Raw genomic sequence first — 27,115 nt, 5'->3', positions numbered from 1 at the left:
TCAAGCCATTCTCCTGCTTCAGCCTCTCTAGTAGCTGGGATTACAGGCACCCACCACCTCGCCCAGCTGATTTTTGTATTTTTAGTAGAGATGGGGTTTCACCATGTTGGCCAGGATGGTCTCCATCTCTTGGCCTCCCAAAGTGCTGGGATTACAGGCATGAGCCACCACCCCCGGCCCAGGATACATGTTTTAATATCTAGCAGCCCTTCTTGACCAAAGATCTAAGTCCTAATGTCATAAGGCACTCACTATACATAATAAGTTAAATTCTCTCCTGTGCATTTAACAGGGTTTGGGTTTTGTGTTTTTGCTTTTTGTTTTGTTTTGAAAAGGGGTCTCACTTTGTCACCCAGGCTGGAGTGCAGTGGCACAATCATAGCTCCCTGAAGTCTTGACCTCTTGGGCTCAAGCGATCTTCCCACCTCAGCTTCCTAAGAAACTGGGACTACAGGTGTGCACTTCCACACCCAGCTAATTTTTTTCTGTTGTTTTTTTGTTTTTTGTTTTTGTAGAGATTGGGTGTCTCCTTGTGTTGCCCGGGCTGGTCTCGAACTTCTGGGCTCAAGCGATCCTCCTGCCTTGGCCTCCCAAAATGTTGGGACTGCAGGCATAAGCCACTGCACCTGGCCTCCTATGCATTTTAAAATGGTACTAGCTATGTCCCATCCTTCAGAAAATTGAGGAAATAGTTGCTCAAATCCCTTTCTGTAGGGCTTAGTTCTCTTGAAGAAATATGGGTAAGAAGAATGCTGGGGTAATCACGAAAAGAACAACATGCAAGGATATAACTAATAAATCAATAAAATGGGGAAGTGGGATAACAAATCAAATCAATCCAAAGGAGAATATGGGAAAGGCAAGATGGGAAACAGCTAACAGTAGATGGCAACTTTTAACCCAAGTATTTAAGTAATTACATTAAATGCAAACTGTATCAGTGGAATCTTAAAAAGTTGAATTCAAAGAAGCATAAAGTAGAATGGTGTTTACCAAGGGTTAGGGGATGGGGCGAGGACTGGGGAGATACTGGTCAAACAATACATAATTTCACTTAGGAAAAAAGAATAAGTTCAGGAAACCTATTGTATAACATGATGACTATCATTAGTAACAGTGTATTATACACTTCAAAATTGCTGAGAGATTTTCAATGTTCTCACCACAAAAATTTGAAGTAATGGGTACGTTAATTAACTTGATTATATCAAAACATCATATTGTATGCCATAAATATGTATTCTTTTTATGTTAATTTTATTTTATTCTATTTTTGTACAAACAGGGTTTTGCCATGTTGGTCAGGCTGGTCTTGAACTGCTGGCCTCAAGTGATCCACCAGCCTTGGCTTCCCAAAGTTCTGGGATTACAGATGTGAGCCACTGTGCCCAGACTTTATGTTAATTTTTAAATAAATAAATAGAAAGATATAAACCATATCAATGCTCTAAAAGACTGGATAATAACAAATCCCAATGTATGCCACTTGAAAGATACACCTTAAGTAGAAGGATAGAGAAAAGATAACAGTAAATGATGGGAAAAGATGCACCCTGCAGATTGTAACCAAAAGCAAGCAAGATATCAGACAAAACTGACTTTAAGAGGCAAAAGGGGTAGATGATGAGAAATTACTTAATGGGTACAATGTGCATTATTTGGGGAATAGATATGGATACCCTGATAGCCCTGACTTCACCACTATACCATCTATGTGTGTTACAAAATCACACTTGTATCTCATAACTTTACTCATGTAAAATAAGAATTGGCCGGGTGCAGTGGCCCACCCCTGTCATCCTAATACTTTGGGAGGCCAAGGCGGGCAGATCACTTGAGGTCAGGAGTTTAAGACTAACCTGGCCAACATGATGAAACCCCGTCTCTACTAAAAATACGAAAATTAGCCAGGCTTCGTGATGCATGCCTGTAATCCCAGCTACTAAGGAGGCTGAGGCAGGAGAATTGCTTGAACCCAGGAGGTTGCAGTGAGCCAAGATCTCGCCATTGCACTCCAGCCTGGGGGACAAGCAAAACTCTGTCTCAAAAAAATAAAATAAAATATAAAATAAGAATAAAAGGCAAAAAGAATATTTAAGATAAAAAGAAATTTCATAAAGTATCTAATCTAGTTCTAAATGAGCACCTAATAACATTGCATCAAAATGTATAAAACAAATGATGACAGAACCTAAAGAAAAAGTAGACAAAACCTCAATCTCAGAAGGAGATGTCAGCCGGGCGCAGTGGCTCATGCCTGTAATCCCAGCACTTTGGGAGGCCGAGGCTGGCAGATCATGAGGTCAGATCGAGACCATCCTGGCTAACAAGATGAAACCCCGTCTCTACTAAAAATACAAAAAACTAGCTGGGCGAGGTGGCGAGCGCCTGTAGTCCCAGCTACTCGGGAGGCTGAGGCAGGAGAATGGTGTGAACCCAGGAGGCAGAGGTTGCAGTGAGTGGAGATGGTGCCACTGCACTCCCACCCGGGTGACAGAGTGAGACTCTGTCTCAAAAAAAAAAAAAAAAAAGGAGGAGATGTCAAGATCTCAGTAGTGACAGTATAAGCAAACATCTCTAATTCCCAGCACCCAGTACAGGCCAAATCAAAATTTGCTATCTAGAAAAACAGATGTATACATCCTAGAATTTCCCAGGCAGTTTCAATTTCAAGTATAAAACCGTCTCATCCCCCATGAGGATGGGGGACATCCCCAAATGCCCCTTCCAGACATCTATCCAGAAGTTTGGTTCGGAAAATAAAAACAGTATCTCCACAGGTTCCCTGATACCTTCCTACATTGCCATGTTCTCCTTTCCCCATAGGGTCCTGGGCCCCAGGAGCACTCAGGTGCTGGAGATGTTTAGAAGGGGCGCCTCTCATACCTGAGCTGGAGCATCTGTCCCAGGGATTCGGGTGGACCGCCTGCGGGTGACGATGACTGATGGCTTGTGCTCAGCAGGGTTCTGTTCAGGACCCTTCCCGTCCTCATCAACACCTCCAGCCTGGGCTGCCTCAGTTGGGTCCACAGTCCGCACAGGCACAGACACTGGGATGATGAGGGGTACCATCCCACTGTCTTCTCGTGCTCGCTTGGTGGCTAAGGAAGGCTCAGAAAACTCCACCCCACCCTTGGTAGTTGAGGCCAATACACTTTTCCGCTTCTCTTCAGAGCCACTGCCATCCTGGATAAGATGGGAACAGAGTGCAATTTAAAAGATAAATCATAGCCAGGCGTAATGGCTCACACCTATAATTCCTGCACTTTGGGAGGACAAGATGAAAAGATCAATTGAGGCCACAAGTTCAAGACCAGCCTGGGTAACATAGTGACACCTTGTCTCTACAGAAAATAAAACAAAATTAGCTGGGCATGGTGGCAAACTCCTGTGGTCCCAGCTACTCGGGAGGCGGAGGTGGGAGGATTGCCTGAGCCCAGGAAGTTGAGGCTGCAGTGAGCCGAGATCACACCACTGCACTCCAGCCTGGGTGACAGAGTGAGACCCTGTCTCAGTAATAAATAAACAAATAAAAGATAAATTCTGATTTGATCTAGGACCCTATTCCCATTTAGTTACGGGACTCAAACACCCGCAGTGCCTCCCAGTGGTCTCACAAGTTGGCCTTTCCCTGACCACCTTTTCTCCTATCACTTTTTTTTTTGGAGACAGGAGGTCTCACTCTGTCACCCAGGTTGTAGTACAGTGGCACGATCTTGGCTCACTGCAACCTCTGCCTCCCGGGTTCAAACGATTCTCCCGCCTCAGCCTCCCCAGTAGCTGGGATTACAGATGTACAGCAACACGACCGGCTAATTTTTGTGTTTTTTGGTAGAGATGGAGTTTTGCTGTGTTGGCCAGGTTGGTCTCGAACTCCTGACCTCAAGTGATCCACCCATCTTGGTCTCCCGAAGTGCTGGGATTACAGGCGTGAGCCACTGCACCCGGCTTCCTTCCACACTTCTAAATACTCTCCAATCTTTGACCAGACCCACAGGTACCCCTGGGCCAAGGACAAGGCAACAGTCAATACCAAGGCCTGGAACCTAGCAGGCTTTCAGGAAGTTTTATGGTGAGAAGCACTTTTTTTTTTGAGATGGAGTCTTGCTCCGTCACCCGGGCTGGAGTGCAGTGGCATGATCTCAGCTCACTGCAACCTCCGCCTCCCAGGTTCAAGCGATTCTCCCGCCTCAGCCTCCCCAAATAGCTGGGATTACAGATGCCCCCCACCATGCCTGGCTAATTTTTGTATTTTTAGTAGAGATAGGGTTTCACCATGTTGGTCAGGCTGGTCTCGAACTCCTAACCTCGTGATCTGCCTGCCTCAGTCCCCCCAAAGTGCTAGGATTACAGGTGTGAGCCACTGCGCCCAGCCAAAAGCACTTTCTATAGAAAAGAGCAATGTGAGGCTGGGCGCAGTGGGTCATGCCTATAATCCCAGCACTTTGGGAGGCTGAGGTGGGTGGATCACCTGAGGTCAGGAGTTTGAGACCAGCCTGGCCAACATGGCGAAACTCCGTCTCTACTAAATAACAAAAATATGCTGGGTGTGGTGGTGGGCACCTGCAATCCCAACTACTGGGGAGGCTGAGGCAGGAGAATCGCTTGAACCCAGGAGGTGGAGGTTGCAGTGAGCTGAGATCGCACCACTGCACTCTAGCCTGGGTGACGGAGTAAGACTCTGTCTCAATAAATAAATAAATAACAAATACTCTCCATAACCTGCTTTCTTCCAGGCCCTTCCGCCCTGGCCTGGACCAAGGGCCCCCAGATGGCCATCTCTTGCCACAGGTGGCTTACGGATGGGTTTTGTTTGGCCTGCACAGTGGGTGGCACACGAAATAGTATCTAATTATTCAAAAAACATTTCTGCAAAAGAAAGTAAGCAAGAACTCTGTTACAAGGTGAAAGGTGGTCTTTGTACTATTTCGCCACAACCAGCTGGCTACGGCAAAGATTGGCTGTCTCTAGGCAAGCAGCCTCTCACCTATTAGCCTGATGCCCTCTGCCAGGTCTGGCTCCACCGTATGCCCCCTCACCTTTGCATTCTGCAGCGAGGCCAGCTCCACCGCCTTCTGGGCCAGGGTCAGCAAATTGGCCTCCTGCGATGCCCGGCGCCTCCGTCGCGTGCTCTGGATTACCCCGCCCCGTAGCACCTGCCCACAGTCTCCTGTGCTCACTGCCCTCATGCCCTCCTCGCTGCCCATGGCAAGAGCCTCTCGCTCCCGGCCATTGGGTGCTAGTCTCTCTCCATCAGGCAGTAGCTGTGACTCCCTCAGCTCCAGCGGGAATCCCAGAGCTTCAGGATGGGGCTGCCCCAGGGAGCCAGGTGGCGGCTGCTGCAGGGGCCAGTGATGTAGGAACAGGTTGCCAGTGAGCTCCTGCCCAGGTTGGGTGCCAGCCCCATCCAGGGTGGTGGGAGGCAGGATACCCTCCTTAGAGAGGCGGCGGGAGCGGCGGGGGAAGGGGATCTGGACCTGAGGTAGCGCCGGCTGTGGGGCTGACTCCTGCAGGAGGGCCTTGCGCAGTTCTGGGTTCATATCTGGGTTGGGGGGGAAGGGGTAGGGTGCCATGCTGTGGTGAGCCAGGTGTGACTGTCCCAGTGGCCCAGCCGGCTGCAGGCCAAAGTCCTGGGGTTGCTGCGAGGGTGGCTGTTGCATGGGGTAGAAGTTCTCAAAGAGCGGCATCTGGGGTAGGGCTGCCTGCTGCTGCTGCTGCTGCTGCTGTTGCGGTTGCTGCTGCTGCTGCTTCTGCGGAGGGAAGGCAGCCACCGCGTTTGGGGGCGGTGGGCCCTGCCGGAAGACCTGCCGGTTCACCTGGTGGCCGAATGCCAGCTGGAAGGGTTGCAGGGGCAGTGACTGGTTTGGGGGTTTCTTGGCTGCATGGAAAGAATTCAGGGGTGCCTGGGGCCGCCCTACCTCCAGCTGCACCTTCTGTGGCATCACTGGCCGCACATTTCCATAGCGGTCCAGCTGTGGGCCCCCCGCTTTCTCCCGCTTCAGTGCCTCAGGGTGGTTATAGTAAGTCGCGACTCCCACTCCAGGATGCGGGTTCCCCTTGGGTGCACTGTAGAGGGACAGACTGTGGCAGTTCCATGTTGAATGGGGTGGAGGCTGGCCTGGCTGCTGCTGCCAGCTGCTGTCACTGACACCCCCACCTCCTCCACGCTCCGGGCCCCGCCCTGGAGCCATCACAGAGTTGGGCCACTTTACTGAGGCTACCTGCTGGGACAACATGGCTGCTGAGGTCCGCTCAGGCCCATACACCACAGAGTTCAGCAGGGCCAGACTGCTGGGAGGGGGCAGTTCCACAGGCTGAGAGGTGGAGACTGCCCCTCCTGGACCCTCGTGCCCTACGTACTGCTCCTCCTTCACTCTGATGGACTGCTGGGGGGGCTGCAGGGGAGGGGGCTGCTCCTTGGGAGCTGGTTCCTGGCCCCCGAAGAGGCAACGCTTCCGCTTGTTCTGAGCCTTGGGCTGGGCCTGGAGGTTCATGATGTGGCCAACTGAGCCCTGGCGGTGAGATCCCGTTCAACAGTCACCCATCCCCTGGGGAAACGTCCTGCTGGAAGCTGGACTCTAGTCCAGGAGCCAGGGAGGGCAGAGCAGGGGCAGAGGAAGACGCTGGACGATGAGGTCGGGCACTGGGAGAAAGAACTGCTGGCTCTTCCTTTCTCTTCCAGAGAGGCTCTGGGGCTCAGCTACTCTTCCCAGTTCATGATGCTCCACAGGGTCCTGGCACCTGCAGAGGGAAGAGCAGTGACAGTGTCAGCCACAGCGTCCCAGGATGCCCCAAACATCGGCACAAGTGTAAGAAAAGGGGCCTCCAAGGGCCATCGGTCTCACCACCTCATATCACAGGAACAGGCCCCAAGTCACAGAGCAGCATTGGTGAGGCAGGAGCCAAGACCTTCTGGGGAGCTGCCAGGAGGGCAGGAGAATCAGCTGCATCTCCCAGGGCACCGTGACTCTCTTGTCCCACCACCTCACCCTCCTGGTTCAGCTCCAGGACTGCCTGCATCTGGCTGTGTTATTTGTGCACTGCATAGGCACATTCTAAGGGACAAGTGGAGCTGACATCCAGCCCAAGCCCCTCCAGCCCAGCTGAGAAAGGAGCAGCAAAAGCCACATTGGCTCCCCTCTCCTCTTACCCAGGCCCCAGCCCCCTGGGCAGCCAGGCCTAGTCCTCCTGGCACACATCCGTCTATGCAGGAGCCTCCCACCAGACCCAGAAGGATCTTTGTCCAGCCAGTGCCTCCTCCGACACTCCAAGCACAGCTCAGGCTCAGGAAGTGGAGAGGACAGGGTCATTCCCGACATGGCCACTCCTCCTGTGCAGCCAGAGGGTCAGGAGCCCCAACAGGCCCTTGTAGAGTCAGGGGCCCAGGGTCAGGGTCACCAAGGCCTGCAGGTAAGGCCCCAGAAGGGTGTGTGCAGTCCTAGCCCCACCCCTGGGAAGAGCTGCTGGGTGGGGTTCTCGCTGCCAGTCTTTCCCAAACCAGCACAGAACCTGTTTTGCAACCCTAGCAGGGTGGAGGCAGGATCCAGGCCAAGAGCTGGTCAGCCGCTGACCCCGCCCCTGCCTGACCCCTGCCCCTTCCACCGCCAAAGAGCCCCGGCAAATAGTGTAAACTCAGATCGTAGAGGGTGTGTATTGCTAGAACTCAGTTCCAGACGGTTTCTCCATGATAATGTCATGACTAAAGTACACAGTTTTTCTGTTTTTGTTTCGTAACTTGATTTTTTAAAACAGTCGCTACAGAACAGAATCTAGACCCGTATTTTACAACTTACATAGCTGCTTCACGTATTTTTAAAGACTTTTTATTCCCTCAGAGTGCTGTTTGGGTTTTGTTTTTTTCCTGGGAAGTTGGTGGGGGTGGGAGCTAAATGGCCCACCTCTTTCCCTAGTAAGATTCTGGTCCCTGAGAAGAAGGGAAGACAGCTCGAGTGGCTCTGAAGAGGAAATCTCAGGCCCTAGATGCTACAGGTCATTGTTAGCAACCCCAGCAGCTCCCAGGAAACCAGCCAGGAGCAGCGGAGGGCAGGGCTGGGCGGGCACAGAGTCCTGACTATACCCAGTTCACAGTTCGGCCCGCCCCCAGCACTGGGAATGCCCCTCCCAGGCTATCGCTCCTCTGCAGGCTTCCGCAGCTCCCCAGCCCCTGCGCTTCTGGAGCCTGCCTGCCTCCTGTCCGCCTGCATGACTCACTGAGGGCCCCCTCCCTATCTTTCACTTTCACCCAGCACCCAGAAGGGGAGTAACTTCCTCCTCCATTTCCTTCCTCAGTCCTTGGGCCTTGAAGAGAGTAAAAGAGACCCTCCTCGTGTGCAGCCTTTGTCTTTTCATATATGAAGCTAGAGGGAGGGAGAGGCACAGAGGCTAGGATGGCATCCAAGTCACCCTGACCCCCAGTAAGAGGGGAGTGGGGAGATTTGGACAAGAAGTGGAGAGCTGGGGGCTGGAGAAACAACCTTTCTCTAGCTTTTAAACCCGCATTCTCTGACAGTCAACCTAAGTCAGAGCAGGAACCTAAAAGCTAACCCCCTACACTAAAAATCACCCTGGGCACCACCACGAAGCTGCAGGATAGGACTGTCTGGCTCCGCCTCTCCGAGGGAACATCAAGCCCACAGAACTAGAAGTGCGTGTCTGCAGAAGCAAGACAGAGGAAGGAAGAATGTGCGCCAGCCTGGCAGGCCCACGTGCCTCCAGGGGGCTGTGAGCCCCTCCAGTGGGCGCTCACACACACTCACGCCTCCCTTCATCACAGCCCTGTCGCCTTGTGAGCCACAGCACTGGCTTGAGGCCTGGAGCAAGGGAAGCTCCACGTGGCAGGTGGGCCTGGATGCACGTGCCAGTGTGAACCTGATGGAGGGCTGCGCCCTCTCCATGGGGATGGCTGCTCAGCACCTCTTACAGAAGGAGATGAGGCGGGGTCTGCGGCTCCAGGACAAGCCTGCTTCTGCCCAGGGCAGGGGCCAGAGGCCAGACGCAGGTCTGACAGGGACTTACCCACAGCTGTATGGTCAGCCCTGGAGGAGCTGGGCTTAGCTGGGAAGCCTCCCACTCCCACCCTGCACATCAAGGAGGGCCATCATTCAAGACACCACAGCAGCCTCTGAAGCTGAAATGGACTTGCTTTGAAGAAATCAAGGGGCCTGGTTTGGGGAAGGCTGAATCACCCCAGAAGCTTCTTGCTGCAGAGGCCTGTCACCCTCACTGAAGAGCTAAGGGTGCCAGGGGCATGGACACTCAGGCCTGGAACCCTCAGAGAAGAAAGGTCATTGGCTGGGAGTGGGGAGAAGAGTGGAAGATACTGGCAGCCTGGGAGGAAGGGTGAAGGGGCACACCTAGGCAGCAGGGCACTAAGTAGTGATAGGAGTAATGATGATGGTGATGGTACACCCGTGCCAGGCAGATCCTACATGCTTTGTATCCTTTAAATTCCCACCATGACCTTATAAGGCAGGTGTTGCGATTTTAACCTCTATTTACAGGTTAGCTAGATGAGGCTCAGAGGGGCCAAGTAAGTTGCCCACAGTCACACATTCATTATGTTGCAGAGCCAAGACTGGAACCCCCCAAGACATGACACTAAGACCCCAGACCCCTCTTCATACACCTCCCTTCCACAGCACACTCCACACCACCTCCAGGCAAGGATTTTCTAGACACAGATATCCCTTCTCACTGGCACTGGGAAGCCCCGTACCCCTGCCTGAACCTTTGGCAGGTACTCTCTCCCATTCTCCCCAAATATGGCTGAGACCCTTGACCCTCCAGGAAGGGAGGGCAAGGAAGGGTCTCACCACAGAGGGTCAGCAGATGTGTGAGGTCTACCTGCAGGGAGGCCTGAAACACTTCCTCCTGCACTGGCCACTCTAGTCCCCGATCTGGGGACTCTCCGGCTCCTGCAACCCCAATCCGGGCTCAGTTGCTGCTGGTGGTGCCTCCAGCTCTCAGACCCCATGGGCTCCTCCCAGCCTGCAACTCGGGGTCAGGACTGCACCACTTCCTCTCATTTCTTCTACCCCACCCCCACTGCCCTGTCCCTCAGGTGGAAATCAAACTGCCCTTCCTCACAGTGAGGAAGAGGAAGGAAGACACCTCCAAAGGCTGCTGACCTGTAGGCCTAGTCCCTGAGGTTGCAGGGAAGAGGATGTAACGAGGAACTCCTGCCAGCAGCTCAGCCCTGGGACGAGCTGCAGGGCCTCTGACAACGGATGCAGGAACACTGCAAAAGGAAACCCACAGTCACCACAGGGCCCCAAACACTGCAGTCTGCCCTGTCAGTCTGTTTGACTGTCACGCTCTATTCACTTTTCCCTTCCTCCAGGCTCCTCTTTGCAGCAACCAATCCTTGACCAGACCCACAGGTACCCCTGGGCCAAAGACAAGGCAACAGTCAAGACCAAAGCCTGGGACCTAGCAGGCTTTCAGGAAGTTCAATGGTGAAAAGCACTTGCTCTCTATAGAAGAAAGCAGTGTGCACCAAGAAAAACAAAACACAAAAAACCGTGCTGACCCCACATATATGTTTTGCAGACACATGAGGGGAAGGTGCTGGAAAGGCCTTTGGGTATTCAGTGCTGATGGTGACACCAGCTCTCCCGGGATGTCAGCTCAAATACACACTGCTCCCCAAGGGACATCGGCAGCCCAGCCGCACACCCAGCACTAGCTGACCGACCCCAGGAGAAGCCAGTGAGCTATCACCACAGGGCAAGGGGCCAGACTGTAGCCACTGCAGGACCAGGGCCACTCACCTGTCTGCTTGGGGCAATCAGTGTGTCCATTTGAGAAACAAGACTGTTGTGAGTCGAGGTCACACAGGCCAGGGAGGAGATGCCAAGTTGATCTCAGGAGCTGCAGGGGCTCAGCTCTGACCTGGGGGTGACCCGAGGGTCCCTGTCCTTGTAGGCTAATGCTCCAAGCTCCCACTCTTAGAGCCTGGGCAGGCCCCACAAGCTCAGCACTAGGAAGAGGGGAGTCAAAGGTCATGTGTCTGTCACCCAAGGGCAAGACAGGCCCAAACTGAGTCTCCAGGCGAGTCAGTTCTCTGAGCTGTCTTAGGACAAAGTCTAAACTCCCTGCCCTGTCCACAAGTCCCTGCAGACCTTGGCTCCTGCCACCTCTCTCGACAGTCTGTGCTTGAGCCAGGGCCTCCAACGTGCTCTTCTTGCTTTGCTTCCAGGTCTTTGGCCAGGCTGTACCCCTTCCTGGGGACAACTTCTCATGCTTTTCATCAGGCCAGGTCCTATTCACCCTTCAGGCTGCAGACACTGTTTCCACCGGGAAACCTTCCTTGACCCCAGAGCTGAGACAGGAGCTGAACTACAAGCCCCTATAATACACTGTGTATGGCACACTAAATCCCAGGTGCCTGCTTCGTCATCCCCAGCAGACAGCAGGCTCCACGGGACAGGGTTGGCAGACCGTTGTACCTTGGCACTTGGTTTGTATCTGCCTGTCAGGATGCTCATTCAAGACTGCGCCCAAGGTGAGTCAGAGCCACGCCTGGGCAGAGGTGACACAGCCCGCATTCCTGCCCTGGGCTCCTGCCTGCTCCTGACTTCTGGGCTCTCTGATGCACACCAGAGCTCCTCAAGATGCTGGGATGAAGTGAAAAGACCCGGCCCAGGATCCCACCCTACCCCTGGCCCAGGCCCTCTCCACCTATGTGGAACACAAGTCCTTCTCCCTGGTGGCCCACAAGCCACCTACCCTTGACTGTCACCTGCTGCCCCATACCACATGCTGGCCAGCTGGAAAAGTGCCAGCTCCACTGTTGCCCTCCACCCCATTTTTCTAGGCTTCCACCCCACCTAGACAGTAGCCAGGGACACAAGCCTGTGGTCTGTTTACCTCATGCCCTGACATGGCTGGACCTCAAGACACTAAGGTCTGGCCAGGATGCCAAGGAGCCATAACAAGACCCTGCCACCCCCACCAGAGGAGCACAGCACGGCCCAGCTGGCCCCTTCATTCGGGCTCACATCCTGAAAAGCTCTCTCAGACATTCTGGGGTCTCCAGCTACAGCCAGACTGGGTACGTGGCCTGGAACTGCCATCTTGGGCCACCTAGAGTTGCCCAGGCCCTAGACAAACCTTCCCTCTGGACCCCATCTGCAACGCCACATGTATCCCCACCAACTGGGCCTTCACACACAGGCCAGTGCACCCCCTTTCTGCAAGCCACTGGACACATAAGCCCTATTCTCAAGAGGTTTGCAAACAAGGAGGCTCTGATACAACAGACGTGGATCTGACTCCCGCAAGCGTCATTTTCCCTGGGAGCATGAGAGAGCAGGTAAGAGGCCCTATGGTCGGCCCATTCCCAATCCAGACAGTCCCTGGACCATCACTTCTCTGGACTGAACTTCAGCTCTCAAAAGCAGAACCCAGGCCAACAGGCCAGAGAGTCATGAGTCCCAGGGGTCTCAGCCATCAAGCTGCTCAGGATCAGAAGCTTGGCCAGGGTTCAAGCTGCCTGAAGTTTGAGCTTACACAGTAAAAATGCCAGCACTGAGATGCTTTTAAAGGGATGTGTAAGAGAAGAATCCTTTCAGGGCTTATGAGGCACTCTCAGGGTTCAGTCCAGGCTTCTACCTTGATTGCCTCTCTCCCGCAAAGCTCGACAAATGCCCACAGGGTGTCCATGGAAAGCTGGGATCGCCAAGTTTGTTTTGCCAGGATGGGGGAGGTGGGGGGCTGCTAATGCAGAGAGAAAACAGTCATGAACAAAGGCGAAAAGGATTAAGCCTTCAGGCTCAGCTTTTGCCTGCACTGAAGGAACTGCCTGCCTTCCTCCTAGGCAAAGGCTACGAAGAATCACAGGCAGTCCTGGAAAACCCCTTCCAGTAGGACCCAGGGATCCCAGCAGGAGTAGGGTAGAAGCAGGCAGATGTATGCTTCCTCCGCAGGAGACTCAGCAGATGTTCCTGAGGCCCTCTAGCGAGGGTGTCCTGGGACCACTGGGGTCCTTGGTCTGTCTCCTCAAAACCGTCTCTATGCCCTATGCAGCTCCCATCACTGGAGGCTGCTGCAGCTCCTCCTTCCCCTTCTGGAAGGGCCTGGCTCCCCAGCAGGGCTAGAGCAGGGCTCTCTGAAGTCTGTGCCTGAGTACCCCATGCCAGAGTCTGCCCTGGGCCAAGATACAGATGAGGCCACTCACAGGGGCCTCCCCCACCACACACCCTCCCTGCTGCGGCTCTGCAGGTGGGCCTGCTGCCCCTTCGTCCACTCCACAAGCATTTGCTGAACACTTGCTGCAAGCCAGACTCTGGGAGACACAGGAGACACAGAGCTTCCAGGCTGCTGGGGAGACAGACGCACAGAAACACACGCTAATTATAATGCAAGGCAGCCGGTGCAGGGACTAGGGGTAAGCAACCCCTGGGGACAGGCAATCCCTGGGGGAGCTCCCTGACTCTGAGCCTCCCCTAGAGCTGTTCCTTCTGCCTGGAAGCCCTGCTTCTACTCTCACAATCTGCTTTTCCTCAAGGCCTACCTCCTCCAGCTGGCCCTCCAGCACGTATTGTTGTTACTCATTAGGAATCTTCATGCTCTTAGACTACTATCCAATAACGCTTCTTCAATTCCCTTCTGTTCCTGCACAGAGCCTGGGAGCAGCAGGGCCTGGAGACAACATGAACCAAGACGGAGGGCAGTGGACTGCTGGTCAGGTAACCAACCAGATGTCTGGTCCAGGAGCCGCCACTCACTGGTTCCTGCCTTTGAGGAGCTTAAGAGCCTGGGGTGGGAAGAGACCTGCATCCAGGGACCAAAGAAACACCTTTGCAAAAAGCAAGTGCCACGCGGAACAGCAGCCACAAGGACTAGCTGTATGCCGAATGCGGCAGAGTACCGCTTACCTACATAACCACTTATTCCCAACTGAGAAACGAGGAAAGGCTGGCTCTGAAAGTAACTTGTCCCAGTTCACAGAACTCATGACTGAGGAGTCAAGATTCAAATCTAAGCCTCCTGACCCCAAACCAGGTCTCTCTGTCACTGTGTCAATACCCGTCTGTGTAGATGTCAAGGAGTGGTTCTTAAACCTCAGTGTGTGCAATAAAACCCGCCCTGAGAGACTAGTTCATGGGTCTGGTGCGGTAGGGGTCAAGGGTGGGAAGAGCATGATGGGGAATCTAGGATGCTTCACAAGCAGCCAGGTGGTGCCCAGGCACTGCAGCAGAGGAATGGCTAAAGAGTCACAGCCTGGCATGGTGAAATTTCCCAGGATCCACCACTCCCCATTCCCCAAAGGCACTACCCGCCAGAGTGCTGTGGCCTGCCCAGGAGACATGAGGGGTCGCACAGAGCCCTGAGGGGACTTTGCTCTCAGCCAGTCCTAGGATTAACTGTGGCTCTTACCACATGTGGGACCCAATTGAGTGCCCATGTTTACTGAGCACTTACTATTTGCCAGGCACTGTGCTAAGTCCATTGCAGGCAGCATTTTATTTAACCCTTACTGTTCTGTGTCTCGTTATTTATAGGCCAGGAATGGTATACTCAAAAATATCTATTTAACACAAAAGAAGACAGTAGTGGAAGAACAAAAGAATAACAAAGACATAAGACATACAGAAATCAAATCACAAAATGGCAGCATAAATCCTGCCTTATTCATAATTACTTTAAATGTGAATGGATTAAATATCTAATTAAAAGGCAGAGGCTGGCAGAATGGACTTTAAAAAAAATATGCAATTATATGGCAGAACGGACTTTTTAAAAAAAGATGCAATTTCTTTAAAAAAAAGAAACCCTTTGGCCGGGCGCGGTGGCTCAAGCCTGTAATCCCAGCACTTTGGGAGGCCGAGGCGGGTGGATCACGAGGTCAGGAGATCGAGACTATCCTGGCTAACATGGTGAAACCCCGTCTCTACTAAAAATACAAAAAACTAGCCGGGCGTGGTGGCGGGCGCCTGTAGTCTCAGCTACTTGGGAGGCTGAGGCGGGAGAATGGCGTGAACCCGGGAGGCGGAGCTTGCAGTGAGCCGAGATCACGCCACTGCACTCCAGCCTGGGAGACACAGCGAGACTCCGTCTCAAAAAAAAAAAAAAAAAAAAAAAAAAGAAACCCTTTACATGCAGAGATACAAATAGGTTGAAAGTAATTAGCAGGGCAGGGCATGGTGGCACATGCCTGCAGTCCCAGCTACTCAAGATGCTGAGGTAGGAGAAATCGCTTGAACCCAGGAAGTGGAGGTTGCAGTGAGCCCAGATTGCACCACTGTACTCCAGCCTGGGCAACACAGTGAGACTCTGTACCAAAAAAGAAAAAAGACTCTGTACCAAAAAAGAAAAAGTAAGGGATGGAAAAAGAGATACCATTGTAAACAGTAACCAAAAGACAGCTGGAATGGCTATACTAATATCAGACAAAATACGTGGTGGCAGGCGCCTGTAATTGCAGCTACTCAGGAGGCTGAGGCAGGAGAATTATTTGAATCTGGGAGGAGGAGGTTGCAGTGAGCCAAGATCGCGCCACTGCACTCCAGCCTGAGCAACAGAGCTAGACTCCATCTCAAAAAAAACAAAAAAGAAAAAAGAAAACTATTATTATAGACAAAGAATATTTTATAATGAACAAAAGTGTCCAAACCTCAGGAGGCTATACCAGTTATAGGCATGCATGTACCTAACAACAGAGCCCCAAAATACATGAAGCAAAAACTGTCGGAATTGAAAGGAAAAATAAACAACTCAAATAATAGTAGGAAACTTCAATACTCTACTTTTTTTTCATTTTATTTTATATATACACATGAGAGAGAGAAAACACTCTACTTTCAACAACGAACAGTACAACTAAATAGAAGATAGACAAGGAAACAGAAGATTTAGACGCTATAAACCAATTAGACCTAGAAGACCTATATAGAACACTCCACCTAACAACAGCAAAATACACAGGAATACACACTCTTCTCAAAAGCACACAGATACTGCAGTCGTAAGTGAACTTTTGTCTTTGTTTCTTTTTTAAAAAGAACAGGCCCAGTGCAGTGGCTCACGCCTGTAATCCCAAAATTTTGGAAGGCCAAGGCGGAAGGATCACTTGAGCCCAGGAGCTCGAGACCAGCCTGGGCAACAAAAGGAGACCGTGTCTTTACAAAAAAATAAAAAAATAAAAAAAGAATTAGTTGGGTGTGGTGGCCACTATAGGCTATAGTCCCAGCTACTCAGGAAGCTGAGGCAGAAGGATTGCTTGGGCCCAGGAGGTTGAGGCTGCAGTAAGCCGTGTTCATGCCTCTGCAATCCAGCGTGGGTGAAAGACCAAGATCCAGTCTCAGAATTTTTTTTTTTTTTTTTTGAGACGGAGTCTCGCTCTGCCGCCCGGGCTGGAGTGCAGTGGCCGGATCTCAGCTCACTGCAAGCTCCGCCTCCCGGGTTTACGCCATTCTCCTGCCTCAGCCTCCCGAGTAGCTGGGACTACAGGCGCCCGCCACCTCGCCCGGCTAGTTTTTTGTATTTTTTAGTAGAGACGGGGTTTCACCGTGTTAACCAGGATGGTCTCGATCTCCTGACCTCGTGATCCGCCCGTCTCAGCCTCCCAAAGTGCTGGGATTACAGGCTTGAGCCACCGCGCCCGGCCAGAAAAAATTAAAAAAAAAAAACAACACACACACACGGAACATTCTCTACAAAAGATCATTATTAGGCCATAAGACAAGTCTCAACAAATTTAAAGGGACTGAAATCACTCAAAGTATGTTCCCCAATCAAAATGGGCTGAAACTGGAAATCAATAACCGAAGGAAATTTGGGAAACTTACAGGAAACGAAGGTTAAAAGTAACTCGCCAAGTTCTCTCAGCTCAGAAAGGCCCCTCCCTCCTCAGCCCATGTTCTCCACACCTTCTGTATCACAGCCCTAGGCAGCTGCAGAGCTCAGACTTTTGCAAAGGCCTGGGTAGCCCCTCTCCCAGACACACACTGAACCTGACCCCAAGCTTGATCCCGACAGCAAAACAACTAGGGGATGGAGAGGCCTTTGGGACTGCAACAGCTTGTCAGGCAGTCCTGTTTTCCCTGGGAAAAATGGCCACAGGCAAATATTTCCACTTCCATGACCAATCTACAAAATATCCAAAAGACAGATCCTTCCCAAAAGAAGGGAGCTAACGAGTACTTCCCTGGGCTGGGTCCTTCACATATTCGAATCCATGCTTATAAACCTCCTATGGAGGAGTCTTATGTCCCCATTCTCCAGAGGGAAGTTGAGGCTCTGCTGTTACAGAGCCAGAAGCAAGATTCAAAACTTTATCTTGTGTCTTCAAAGTCCTTGCTCTTTCCACCACCCTCCCAGAAAAATCTGAAATCTACACCTGTGGGCCTCAGAAGGAATGCTACACTTGAGAACTTCACAAAGCCAGCTCCTTCCCAGAGCTGCTGCTCTTCCCTGGGGGCATTTCCAAGCACAGCATGGTCTATTAACACTCTTCTTAAGAAATAATCCTAGCCCCAGTCAGCCAGAAACAGGTTCCCCTCCAGACTGGGGCGGGGGGGGGGGGGGGGGGGGGGCGGCGCGTATCTGTAAAAGCCCCTGGAAGCCAAGAGAGCCCAAAGGGTGTTGAGGTGTGGGGGGCTGCAGAGGTTAGCTGGAGGCTGCAGGCTCAGCACCGTCTCACTCTGGAATAAAAGCCTCCATGCCACATGGAGAAAGGTGGCTTGGGCCTCTCTTCAGAGCCAACTGGCAAAGCAGGGCCCAGCTGGGAAAGCTGAACAGATTCCAAATATCAAGGGATGTCAATGTTTACCTACTCCAATTCCTCGGTCCACAGAGCAGTCCAGAGAATGAAATAAACTTGCCCGAGGACACACAGCCAGGAGCAAAATCAAGGACTCCAATAACAATGCTTCATGCCTCCATTTAGGCAGGTCCCAACACTTGGCAAGACACTGGGCAAAGCATGGAGCCAAGGTTTATCCCAACATCACACAAACAAGGCTTCATCAATAACTCCAACATTTCCACTGGGGGTGCTACTATATGCCAGGCATGGTGCTAAGCACACTACATGCAGTATCCTGTGGAATCCTCTCACAGAAAGGTAGATATTAGCATTATTATTTTTGTAGAGATGGAGTCTCACTTTGTTGCCCAGGCTGGTCTTGAACTCCTGGCCTCAAGGGATCCTCTCAACTCAACCACTCGAAGTGCTGAGATTACAGACGTGAGCCACCACACCAGGCCATCAAGGTAGGCATTATTACTCCTCCTTTCTAAACAAGAAATCTGAAAAGACCTGAGGTCAAATCACTTGCCTAAAGTCACAGCAGTATAGAGGCAAGGCCAGGACTGCCACCTAGGCCTGCCTGTTCTGCAAACTTCCTCCCGCCAGAGTTTCAGACTTGGGCATCACACCAGGCTGCCTGGGATAGAACAGCAGCAGCCTCTGGGTTGCTCACGTCTGCTCCCTGGAGAGCGGCTTCAGCTGGCCTGAAAACCACCATGATGTTCTGAGATGTGGCTGGTCAGGTAAGGTGGGTGGGAGAGGCCGGGCAGGTGAGTGGCTTTGAAGATGAAGAGGTTATAGGTGATTACCTCCAGTGGGCCAACCTGTGGAGGGCTCGGCATCTTTGCCTAAAAGGAAGCCACACCCCTTCCACACCCTCCAACCCCACAACTGAGGTTAGCCAACAGCTCTTTAAAAATAAAGCCAGGCTGGGTGCAGTGGCTCACATTTGTAATCCCAACACTTTGGGAGGCCGAGGTGGGCAGACCACCTGAGGTCAGGAATTTGAGACCAGCATGACCAACATGGAGAAACTCTGTCTCTACCAAAAATACAAAATTACCTGGGCATGGTGGCGCAGGCCTCTAATCCTAGCTACTCGGGAGGCTGAGGCAGGAGAATCATTTGAACCCGGCGCATGCCTGTAATCCCAGCTACTCGGGAGGCTGAGGCAGGAGAATTACTTGAACGCAGGAGGTAGAGGTTGCGGTGAGCCGAGATCGTGCCACTGCACTCCAGCCTGGGCAACAGGAGCAAAACTCCATCTCAAAAAATAAATAAATAAATAATGCCTTCAGCCAGGCATGGTGGCACACGCCTGTAATCCCAGCACTTTGGGATGCCAAGGTGGAGGGATCGTTTGAGGTCAGGAGTTCCAGACCAGCCTGGCCAACATGGTGAAACCCCATCTCTACTAAAAATACAAAAATTAGCTAGGCATGGTGGCGGGCGCCTGTAATCCCAGCTACTCGGGAGGCTGAGATAGGAGAATTGCTTGAACCCAAGAGGCAGAGGTTGCAGTGAGCCAAGATGGTACCACTGCACTCCAGCCTGGGCAACAAGAGCAAAACTGTACCTCAAAAAATAAAGTATTGACTCTCCCCTGCTTGTCAGATAACCCAAGTCCCCATGGAGTCCAAGCTCCAGTCCCTTCTCCTGCTACCCTGAGGTCTGGGTCAAATCAGCTCTCTGCTTGGGTTCCCCATTCAGGACACTGAGCATCAGCCCCCAGCCACAGCCTCCCACATCTCCGCATGGTGCTCTCAGAGTGTTGCTTCTCCCAATAACTTAACTTCCTAAATAAAATCTGTTCATCGCACATCCCGAGTAGAGGAGACAGAGGTGCCCACTCACTCCAAAGATCATTTGTCCAAGGCTCATAAAACCAAGTCCTCAAAGGTAAAATGACCTGCCTAAGGACACATGGCTGACGACCTGGGTAGAGCTACAGTGAGGGCCTCCCAGGTGGATGTTCTCACACTTAGCATCCCTCAGACCTGGCATTGCCAGGTCCTTGACATTCGTCTGGGGGAGGTAAAGCAAGGAGTATAGTATGTGTGTCAAACCTACCAAGTCTTCATCAACCCATGATTCCTCGTCGGTCAGGGTTGGAAAGGGCCAAGACCCACCTGGTGCCTGGGGGTTAGATGGGTCAGTGTGTGGCAGAGTGGTATGAGAGTAAAGAATGGGGGAAATATGGCTCCCCAGTACATGCCAAGTGACCAGGAAGCACAAAAATTTGCCACCAGCAGAGGGGGGAGTCTCAGTGTGGCTGCCTGGGGCCTCCTAGAAGGGCTGCAAAGTGGGCACAGAGAGACACCCATTTGACTCCACAGCCATCACATCAGCCTCACGTCCTTCCTCAGGTCCTGGTCAAGATGCAAGACTTTTGCCAAAGGCTCACGCATTCTTTGCATTTCTCCAGTCTCTGAGCAGCTGCTGCAGGGCCTTTTCTCCTATGTTGATTTATTCTTTATTGTTCCTGAAATACACCCAGAGGCTTTTGGCACAGCATGCGGGCACAGCAGAGCATCCAGCCCAAGCCCCAAGTACACACCAACCAGGCTCTCTGGGACCTGGGCCAAGCCAGCTGGAATGATGGGCCCCAGGTCAGACCCAGCAGCCAAGAAGGGAGACCAAAGATCCCACCTAGCCCCAGTCTTTGATCCCCAGAACTGTTCTTAGTACCTCAGAGGCTGGGATACCTTTAGCGGGGAGGAGACACTTGGGAGGTCCCCAGGAAACCCACAACTAAGCTGAAACAAAGCCTTTCCCCTCCTCCTGTGCATGTGCCTGGCCAGGCAGTCCCCAGGTCCACAGCTGAGTCCTCCACAGAAGGGCCTCAGGGCTCAAGGCTGGGCTCCTGGCTGCCCTGTGAAGCACCTGGAGAGGGAGGCAGCAGGGAGGTCTTCTCCACCCTTCCCAGCCCAAAATATCTCCCGTATCAGCCAGTCTAATGGTGCCCGAATTCCTACTATCAGCACTTCATACCAAGGATCAAAGCATTGTTCCCTGTGCACAGGAAAATAGCTGGAGGAAGTGTGGGAGCTGCAAGGTAAAAGAAGTCAGGGGCAATGTGTGCTGGCTTCCCCAATCACCAGCCTCTGCAAGCCTGGGGATCCCTACTGGTGAATGGGCACAACAGTTTCATCTTCGTTATTGTGGGACACAACGAGGTAATACACAGATGAAGTGCCACCTGGCACAGGGTATGCACTCAATAAATGTGATTCCTGTCTCCCTTGCTGGGTAGGGGTGGTTCAGACATCGTTATCAGTCTTTAACACCTTGGAGGAAATGAATGGTCCGACTCTTCCAGTTCCACAGCTGGCTGAGAGCAGGGCTGGCCAGGCAGGGGCAGGACAGGGAGACTCAAAGTCCTAGCAACAGTGTGGGGCTCTGCAGGCACGCACAGCTTCTGGCCTACAGACCCAGGAGAGAGAGGTCTGGCGAGAAAGTCCAGAGGGCACCCAGCAGAGGCCTCCTTTAAACTCAGCTATGCCAGCAGGGCCTGCCTACAGGGATACAGGGGGATGAGGGTACTTCCCAGATAACACCGGCAGAGCTTCCAGGCCCACAAGGAGGAGCCGCCACCCTCCTTTGCTCACTCTAATGAAAGCAATAAAGGGGAAGGTGCAATGGCCAGAGGGAGGCTGAGGAAGGGCTGCAGGAAGTAGAAGGGACTCCAGTGTGGCAGAGACACAGGGCCTGCAAAAAGCAAGCAAGCCTGCTCAGACGCCACCACAGTAAATGTCCCACAAGTGGAAGTGCCTGCCTGGTTATTTTTGGCGCCTCTTCTGCCCAAAGCCAGCAAGGAAGGGCAGCTGCTAGTAACATGGAAGGGCTGTTTACACTCAAGTGTGCAGGCACTGCAACAGGGACAGAAAGCACAACTAGCAGCCACCATGCAGACAGGCCCCTGCTCCCGTTTTTCCCCTCCCGACTGTCCCCTGTTGCGTGCTGCACAGCTGACAGAGTGTGGGTACTTCTGCTTTTACTCAGATCCAGCCTCCCAACCACAGGACTCACTCACGTACACGCAAACAAATAAATAACTATCGAGCCAGCTGAGGACTGAGCCACACCCAGGAGTCAAGACAGTATTCCTTTGGATTCTTCCTGCACTCAAGCTGCCCTCCCAGCTTCCGAACTGGGAGGAGCAGTGACCAGGCACGGGACACAGGAGCAGTCCCTTTCCACCCTCCCAAAGTGAAAGTGGAGACAGTCTTCGGAACCTCAAGCATCTCACCACCTCTCAAGGCTTCCCCATTTGAAAATGCAGGATTTGGACTAGATATCCCAAATGGTTTCCCAGCTCTGGAATGACTCCCTGGAGGCCAGGACTATGACCCGAGGCCAGCTGCGGCCTCAGACAGAGGAAGGCCAGGTCGGGAGGAGGATCTGTGCCACAGCTCACGTGAAGTCTCGGGGTTGCAAGTTATCACTTAAGCCTGTTTCTGAGCTATGGGGGCCTTACCTATTAAAGAAATGGCAAGTTCTGGCAACAGTAAACTGGATAGGGGCCTCTGCCCAACTACTGGGAAAAGCGGGGGACCAAAATATCTCACCATTTTCCTTCTTGTCTGGATTCCAATTCCCCAGAGAAGCTGGGCAGCTTTAGAGAGAAGCCCCTTCTGGCTGGCTACAAGCCTACTGTAGCTCACTCTCTCCATCCAAGCTTAACTGGGATAAACCTTGCCCTGGGCTCCTCTCCCCACTCTCCTTCCTTCCCAGGACTCCTAGAGGAAGAAGCACTGCCTGGAAAAAATGCTCTCACCATGAGAGCTCCCTGCGGCTGGGAGAAAGGCAGAGGGAACAGGGAGCACCTTCCCTGGCTGGCCACAGCACGAGGCTGTGTTCCAGGAAGAGCAAGAGCGGCTGCCAGGGAAGCCTCAGCCCCAAGCCCCGGCTCTTCCCCACCAGCTCTTCCCCACCAGCTCTTCCCCACCAGCCGAGAATGACAGCCAGCAACTGTAGCCCTCAGGGAGACCCCCAGCCCCACCCCAGCACAACTCCAGCTCTCCTCTGACAGTGGTAACTTTCTTCTTATATAATTCTTGGTGTTTCCTTCACCGTTGCACCTAATTTTAATGGGTAAAACAGCCAAATCAGTCTTTGGAGGAAAAACTCCCACCCTTGGCTCTAGCCAAACCTCCCCTGAGGTCACACTGCAAGGCTTCAGGTGAAGCAAACAGGGGACTTTTCTTCCTTGGCTGAGAAAGCAGCCTTCCTCCTGCCCACCCATGTGAGCAGCTCAGCCTGGGGCCTGGGCGGGTAGGTTCCGGAGAGCATAATCTGATCTCTGGGAAGCTGGGCCCTCAGCCCTCGGCTGCAGGGACACAGTCCCTCTCAAAGGCACACAGACACCGGGTCTGGGCCACATGTCTAGAGTGAAGTGGATCAAGCAGTTGTTCCCAGGGCACAATGAACTTCATTTATACAAGCTTCAGTGGCCTGGTAGATTGCTTTCCTACTATAAGCAGGATACCTTTCATTTTCTCTTCCTTGATAGGAGCCAAAGGCAAACACACCGGACCCAGTGGGAACTGGTGAAATCAGAGTTGCCATCTGTTGAATACCTAGTATGTGTCAGTCACTTTGCATGCATAATCCTGTCTAACCTTCACAGCCTATGAAGTACTATTATCATCCACATTCTACAGGTGAGGAAACTGAGGCCCAAGAAGTTAAGCAATGCTCAAAGCCACACTGCAAGAGGAGATGCTGGGGTATGAACTCAGGTCTGCCCACTGCAAGAGGAGATGCTGGGGTATGAACTCAGGTCTGCCCAGGCCTCATTCCCATGTACCCACCAGACTTCCTTCAGTGACTGCCCAAGTGACTGTCCACACACCATCCAGGAGCAGCGTTCTGAGTGTAGAAGCCAAAGTCCGTGTGGACGAATTTTGCTTGAGGGCTCCAGAATCTGAACTGATGCTCCGACTATTGTTGCTCCCAAGTGTGTGACTGTGAGAGACCATGTCAGAGAGTGTGTGTGTGTGCTGAGGTGGAGAGAGGGTGATCTGGATTCCAAATTGCAGTTTCCAACATTAAAGTTATGCTGTAATGCTTCTGATTCATAAAATGAGCTCATAGTCTCACAGTATCCTGAATGTTGCTTCGAATGCAAATGCAGGTCCCTTAGTAAGAACCGGGGATTTCAGCATACTCCACCCTAGCCCCGGCCCAGCATGCAATTTTTCAGTCCCAGAATCAAGAGTTCTCATGTGCAGAAAGAAGCAATTCCTCCAACAAATTGCAGCCACTGGCTCTGCTTCCTGCCACCTGCAGTGAGTCAGGGAAGAATGGAGCCCCAGGCTGCTTCTGTACTGATGCATGCGTGCCTGCACACACACAGGAAGGGTACCAACCTGGGCTGGCCAAAGGAACTGCCCAGGCTAGCAGATCCCTAGGGAGATGGCTCCACAACTCTTTCACCCTGAGGTCCCCTTAGGGTCAGGATGACCGACACATGCACTCCACAAGGCCAGCTACAGGGCAGTGCCAGGAAACTGGGTTCACCAGCACCAGAATCACCCACGGTACAGTGACATTTTTGAAACCAGTGATGCAATGTGAGGGGGTTCCTGCAGCAGGGACTCACTGGGCCCAACACATGCCAAGTACACCTTTTTTTTTATGGAGATCTTTCACTAATTTGTTCAACTAACATGCACTAAAGCCAGGCGAGGTAGCTCAAGACTGTAATCCCAGCACTTTGGGAGGCCAAAGCTGGTGGATTTCTTGAGCCCAAGAGTTCAAGACCAGCCTGGTCAACATGGCAAAACCCTGTATCTACAAAAACACAATAATTAGCCAGGTGTGGTGATGTACACCTGTAGTCCCAGCTACTTGGGCGGCTGAGGTGGGAGGATTGCTTGATCCCAGGAGGCTGAGACTGCAGTGACCTGAGATCGCACTACTGCACTCCAGCCTGGGCAACAGAGAAAGACCCTGTCTCTAACAACCAAAAAAACCAAAAACCAAAAAACAAAACAAAAAAACACTAAACACTAGATGCCAAGCATTGTGGGAACCGTTCCGAGCTCACACTAGAAGCAGAGGCTACCAAATACTGAAATGTACTTTAAGCACTTTATGTATACTAATTCACAGAATCCTCACAGTAACTCTATGAGGGAGATACTGTATAGGGACTCTAGCTCGGAGTCTTTGTTTTTGACCACCACACTCCAGTATGTACACAAATAACTACATAAGGTGGAAATGAGTGTTCAGAAGATGGCTACAGCCTTCAGAAGTGGCATTTGAAACAGGACTAGAAGGATGAGCTGGAAACCCCCAGTCACTTTGTGGCCGTCCCCACCCCAGCATGAGCAAGGTTTTCTTTTGAGAGACCCAACTGCAAGAGAGGGGCTATCAAGGCCAAAGATTCCTGGACTGGGCCCATTCCCCTTCCCCTCTTCTGTCAGAGGTCTTGACACCCCTGGGCAGCCTTTCTCTGGGGACTCTAGCCACAGGAGGTCCTCAGCTGAATCCATAACTGCATGTTGTCTTTTCTTTTGTTCCACTTATTGAGAACAGCAGCCCACAGGGTCAAACACTGGGGCTATTTTAAAATCCTACATGTAAAAATTAAATTCTCATCCCTATGGGCACTCCAGGGCGCTCTTTCCTGGGGTGGAGTGAGGAGCTGACAGAGCCACGGGAGTGGGCGTTCTGCTGGCACTTGGAGAAGCCACATTGGCAATGGGTAGGCTGTTTCAGAGCAAGCTGGCAAGCTGTATGACCTGGGGGGATCCTCCAGGTTCTTCACCCCCTTGTCCCCCCGGGAGGTACACAGACCAGAGTAACCAGCCAGAGGCCAATCCAATTAGAGTGGAGACTGGACTAGGGCCATGCAACGAAATGGTGTATCACAGTAATTGAATGTTTACGCTCCTATTATTCACTGTCCAGAGCAGTTGGAGAAGGAGGAGCTACGAATTCTCAACCCAACCGGGGAAGGCTTCGCCTTTTCCCTGGCTCCTGAATTTCAGCCACTTCACACCCGAGGAAAGGGTCCTTTTCTCTGATCCAAAAGGGGTGTGTGCCACACCTTCCATGGGAGGCTCCGGAGCAAGACAGGTGGTTTCTCCCCTCAGCCGAGGCCCCCTAGGGAGGACTGGCTTCTCAGTCCACCTTCAACAGGCCTTCAATCTCAACCCTGAAGCTACAGGAACAAGAAGATCCCACACCACCAGGCCAGGATCCCCCTGCCAGGGCAAGCCAGACATCCCCTCCCCCAGCCGCAGCTGCCAAAAAGGATCCCCCGCATACGCGTGCCACCAGGGCCTCCGTGGCCAGCCTCTCTTCCCCCATCCCACCGCCCCCTGGGCGAGGCTCCACAGGCTGGCACACAGGTCCCACGTGGGATGGTGGAAACAGGAAGCAGGCACCGTAGTTGTGACCAACAAAGTTTTAAATGGGGCATATAACTTCCCCTTTCATCTTCTCACCAGCTCTCCCTGGAGGCTGGGCTGGGACGGACACCGGGCCTCCACTTTGGGTGGCAGGTACCTCCTCCATGTCGGCCTGCCTTGGGGCTGAAGCCTGAAGGCCCCAGGGCACACGAGGTCCCCCTTTCTCCCCTGGACCCTTACCCAGAGGCCTTGGGGGCAACCTGGCACACACGCTCCTGCATGTGCGACTTGGGAGGCGACGTGACCAGCTCCACCAAGCCGGCCATATGCAGGGCCCAGCCGAACCCCGGGTTTCGGCCCTGACGCCAGGCACCAGAGAACACAGCTCCCCGAGAGGCGCCTCGCGGGCTGGGCCGGCTGCAGCGGCGCGGGCGTGCGGGGGCGCACGGGAGGATGACAGGTCTGAGGTGCGCCCGCCTGCGCGAAGCGCTCCAGCCTAGGCCTCTGCTGACTGCATTTGCCCCAGTTCCCCGCCGCCCCTGCATCTCTGTCCCCCTAACTCCCGGCGTGGACGCCGCGTCCAAGCCCACTTTCCCGTGCACGCTGGCAGGGGAAGGGGCTCCCGCGCCAAGTTCCCTCAGCTGGCGAGCCCCTCGCCGCGCCTTCTGGGCCTGGGCTCCGTCACGTCAGCCGGTCCCCGCAGACACCACGTTTCTCTCGGGCGGAGGAGGAGCAGCCGGATTCCCGAGCCGCCGCGGGCCGCCGGGTGGGGAGGGCTTTCCTGGCGGGGCCGCGCCCGGGTGGGCGGGGGCCGCGCACAAGCTGCGTAGCTGCACAAACACCGCGGGGCTGCGCTGCACCCGCAGCTGCGGGCCGAGGGCGCGGGCCGCGGGGGAGGGGGCGGAGGGCTGCAGGCGGCCCCCGCACAGCCACACGCGCCCGCTCCACCGCCGCCCAGGCCGCAGAAGTTCGAGCACAGCGGCCCCCGCGGCCCCCGCTC

The 27,115-nt window shown here is 53.1% G+C and overlaps 1 protein-coding gene across 6 annotated transcripts in view; it reads right to left on the bottom strand.

Annotated features, from left to right (window-relative positions):
- Window positions 1-27,115, bottom strand: part of MIDEAS (mitotic deacetylase associated SANT domain protein) — a 75,972-nt gene that overhangs the window by 18,819 nt on the left and 30,038 nt on the right. For 5 of the 6 annotated variants that reach the window (XM_011765628.3, XM_011765626.2, XM_011765631.2 and 2 more), the window contains exons 2-3: window positions 5,040-6,741; window positions 2,887-3,186 (exon numbers count right to left, since the gene is read on the bottom strand). In XM_011765628.3, coding sequence (XP_011763930.1) covers window positions 2,887-3,186; window positions 5,040-6,494 — 1,755 coding nt within the window. In that variant the 5' untranslated portion in view covers window positions 6,495-6,741. Of the gene's footprint in view, window positions 1-2,886; window positions 3,187-5,039; window positions 6,742-10,127; window positions 10,238-27,115 lie in introns of all 6 variants that reach the window. The other variant, XM_071099886.1, reaches the window with a different exon arrangement.

The sequence above is a fragment of the Macaca nemestrina genome, chromosome 7, assembly GCF_043159975.1.
Source record: "Macaca nemestrina isolate mMacNem1 chromosome 7, mMacNem.hap1, whole genome shotgun sequence".
NCBI classification, from domain to species: Eukaryota; Metazoa; Chordata; class Mammalia; order Primates; family Cercopithecidae; genus Macaca; species Macaca nemestrina.
This window is presented reverse-complemented; position numbering and strand designations above follow the sequence as displayed.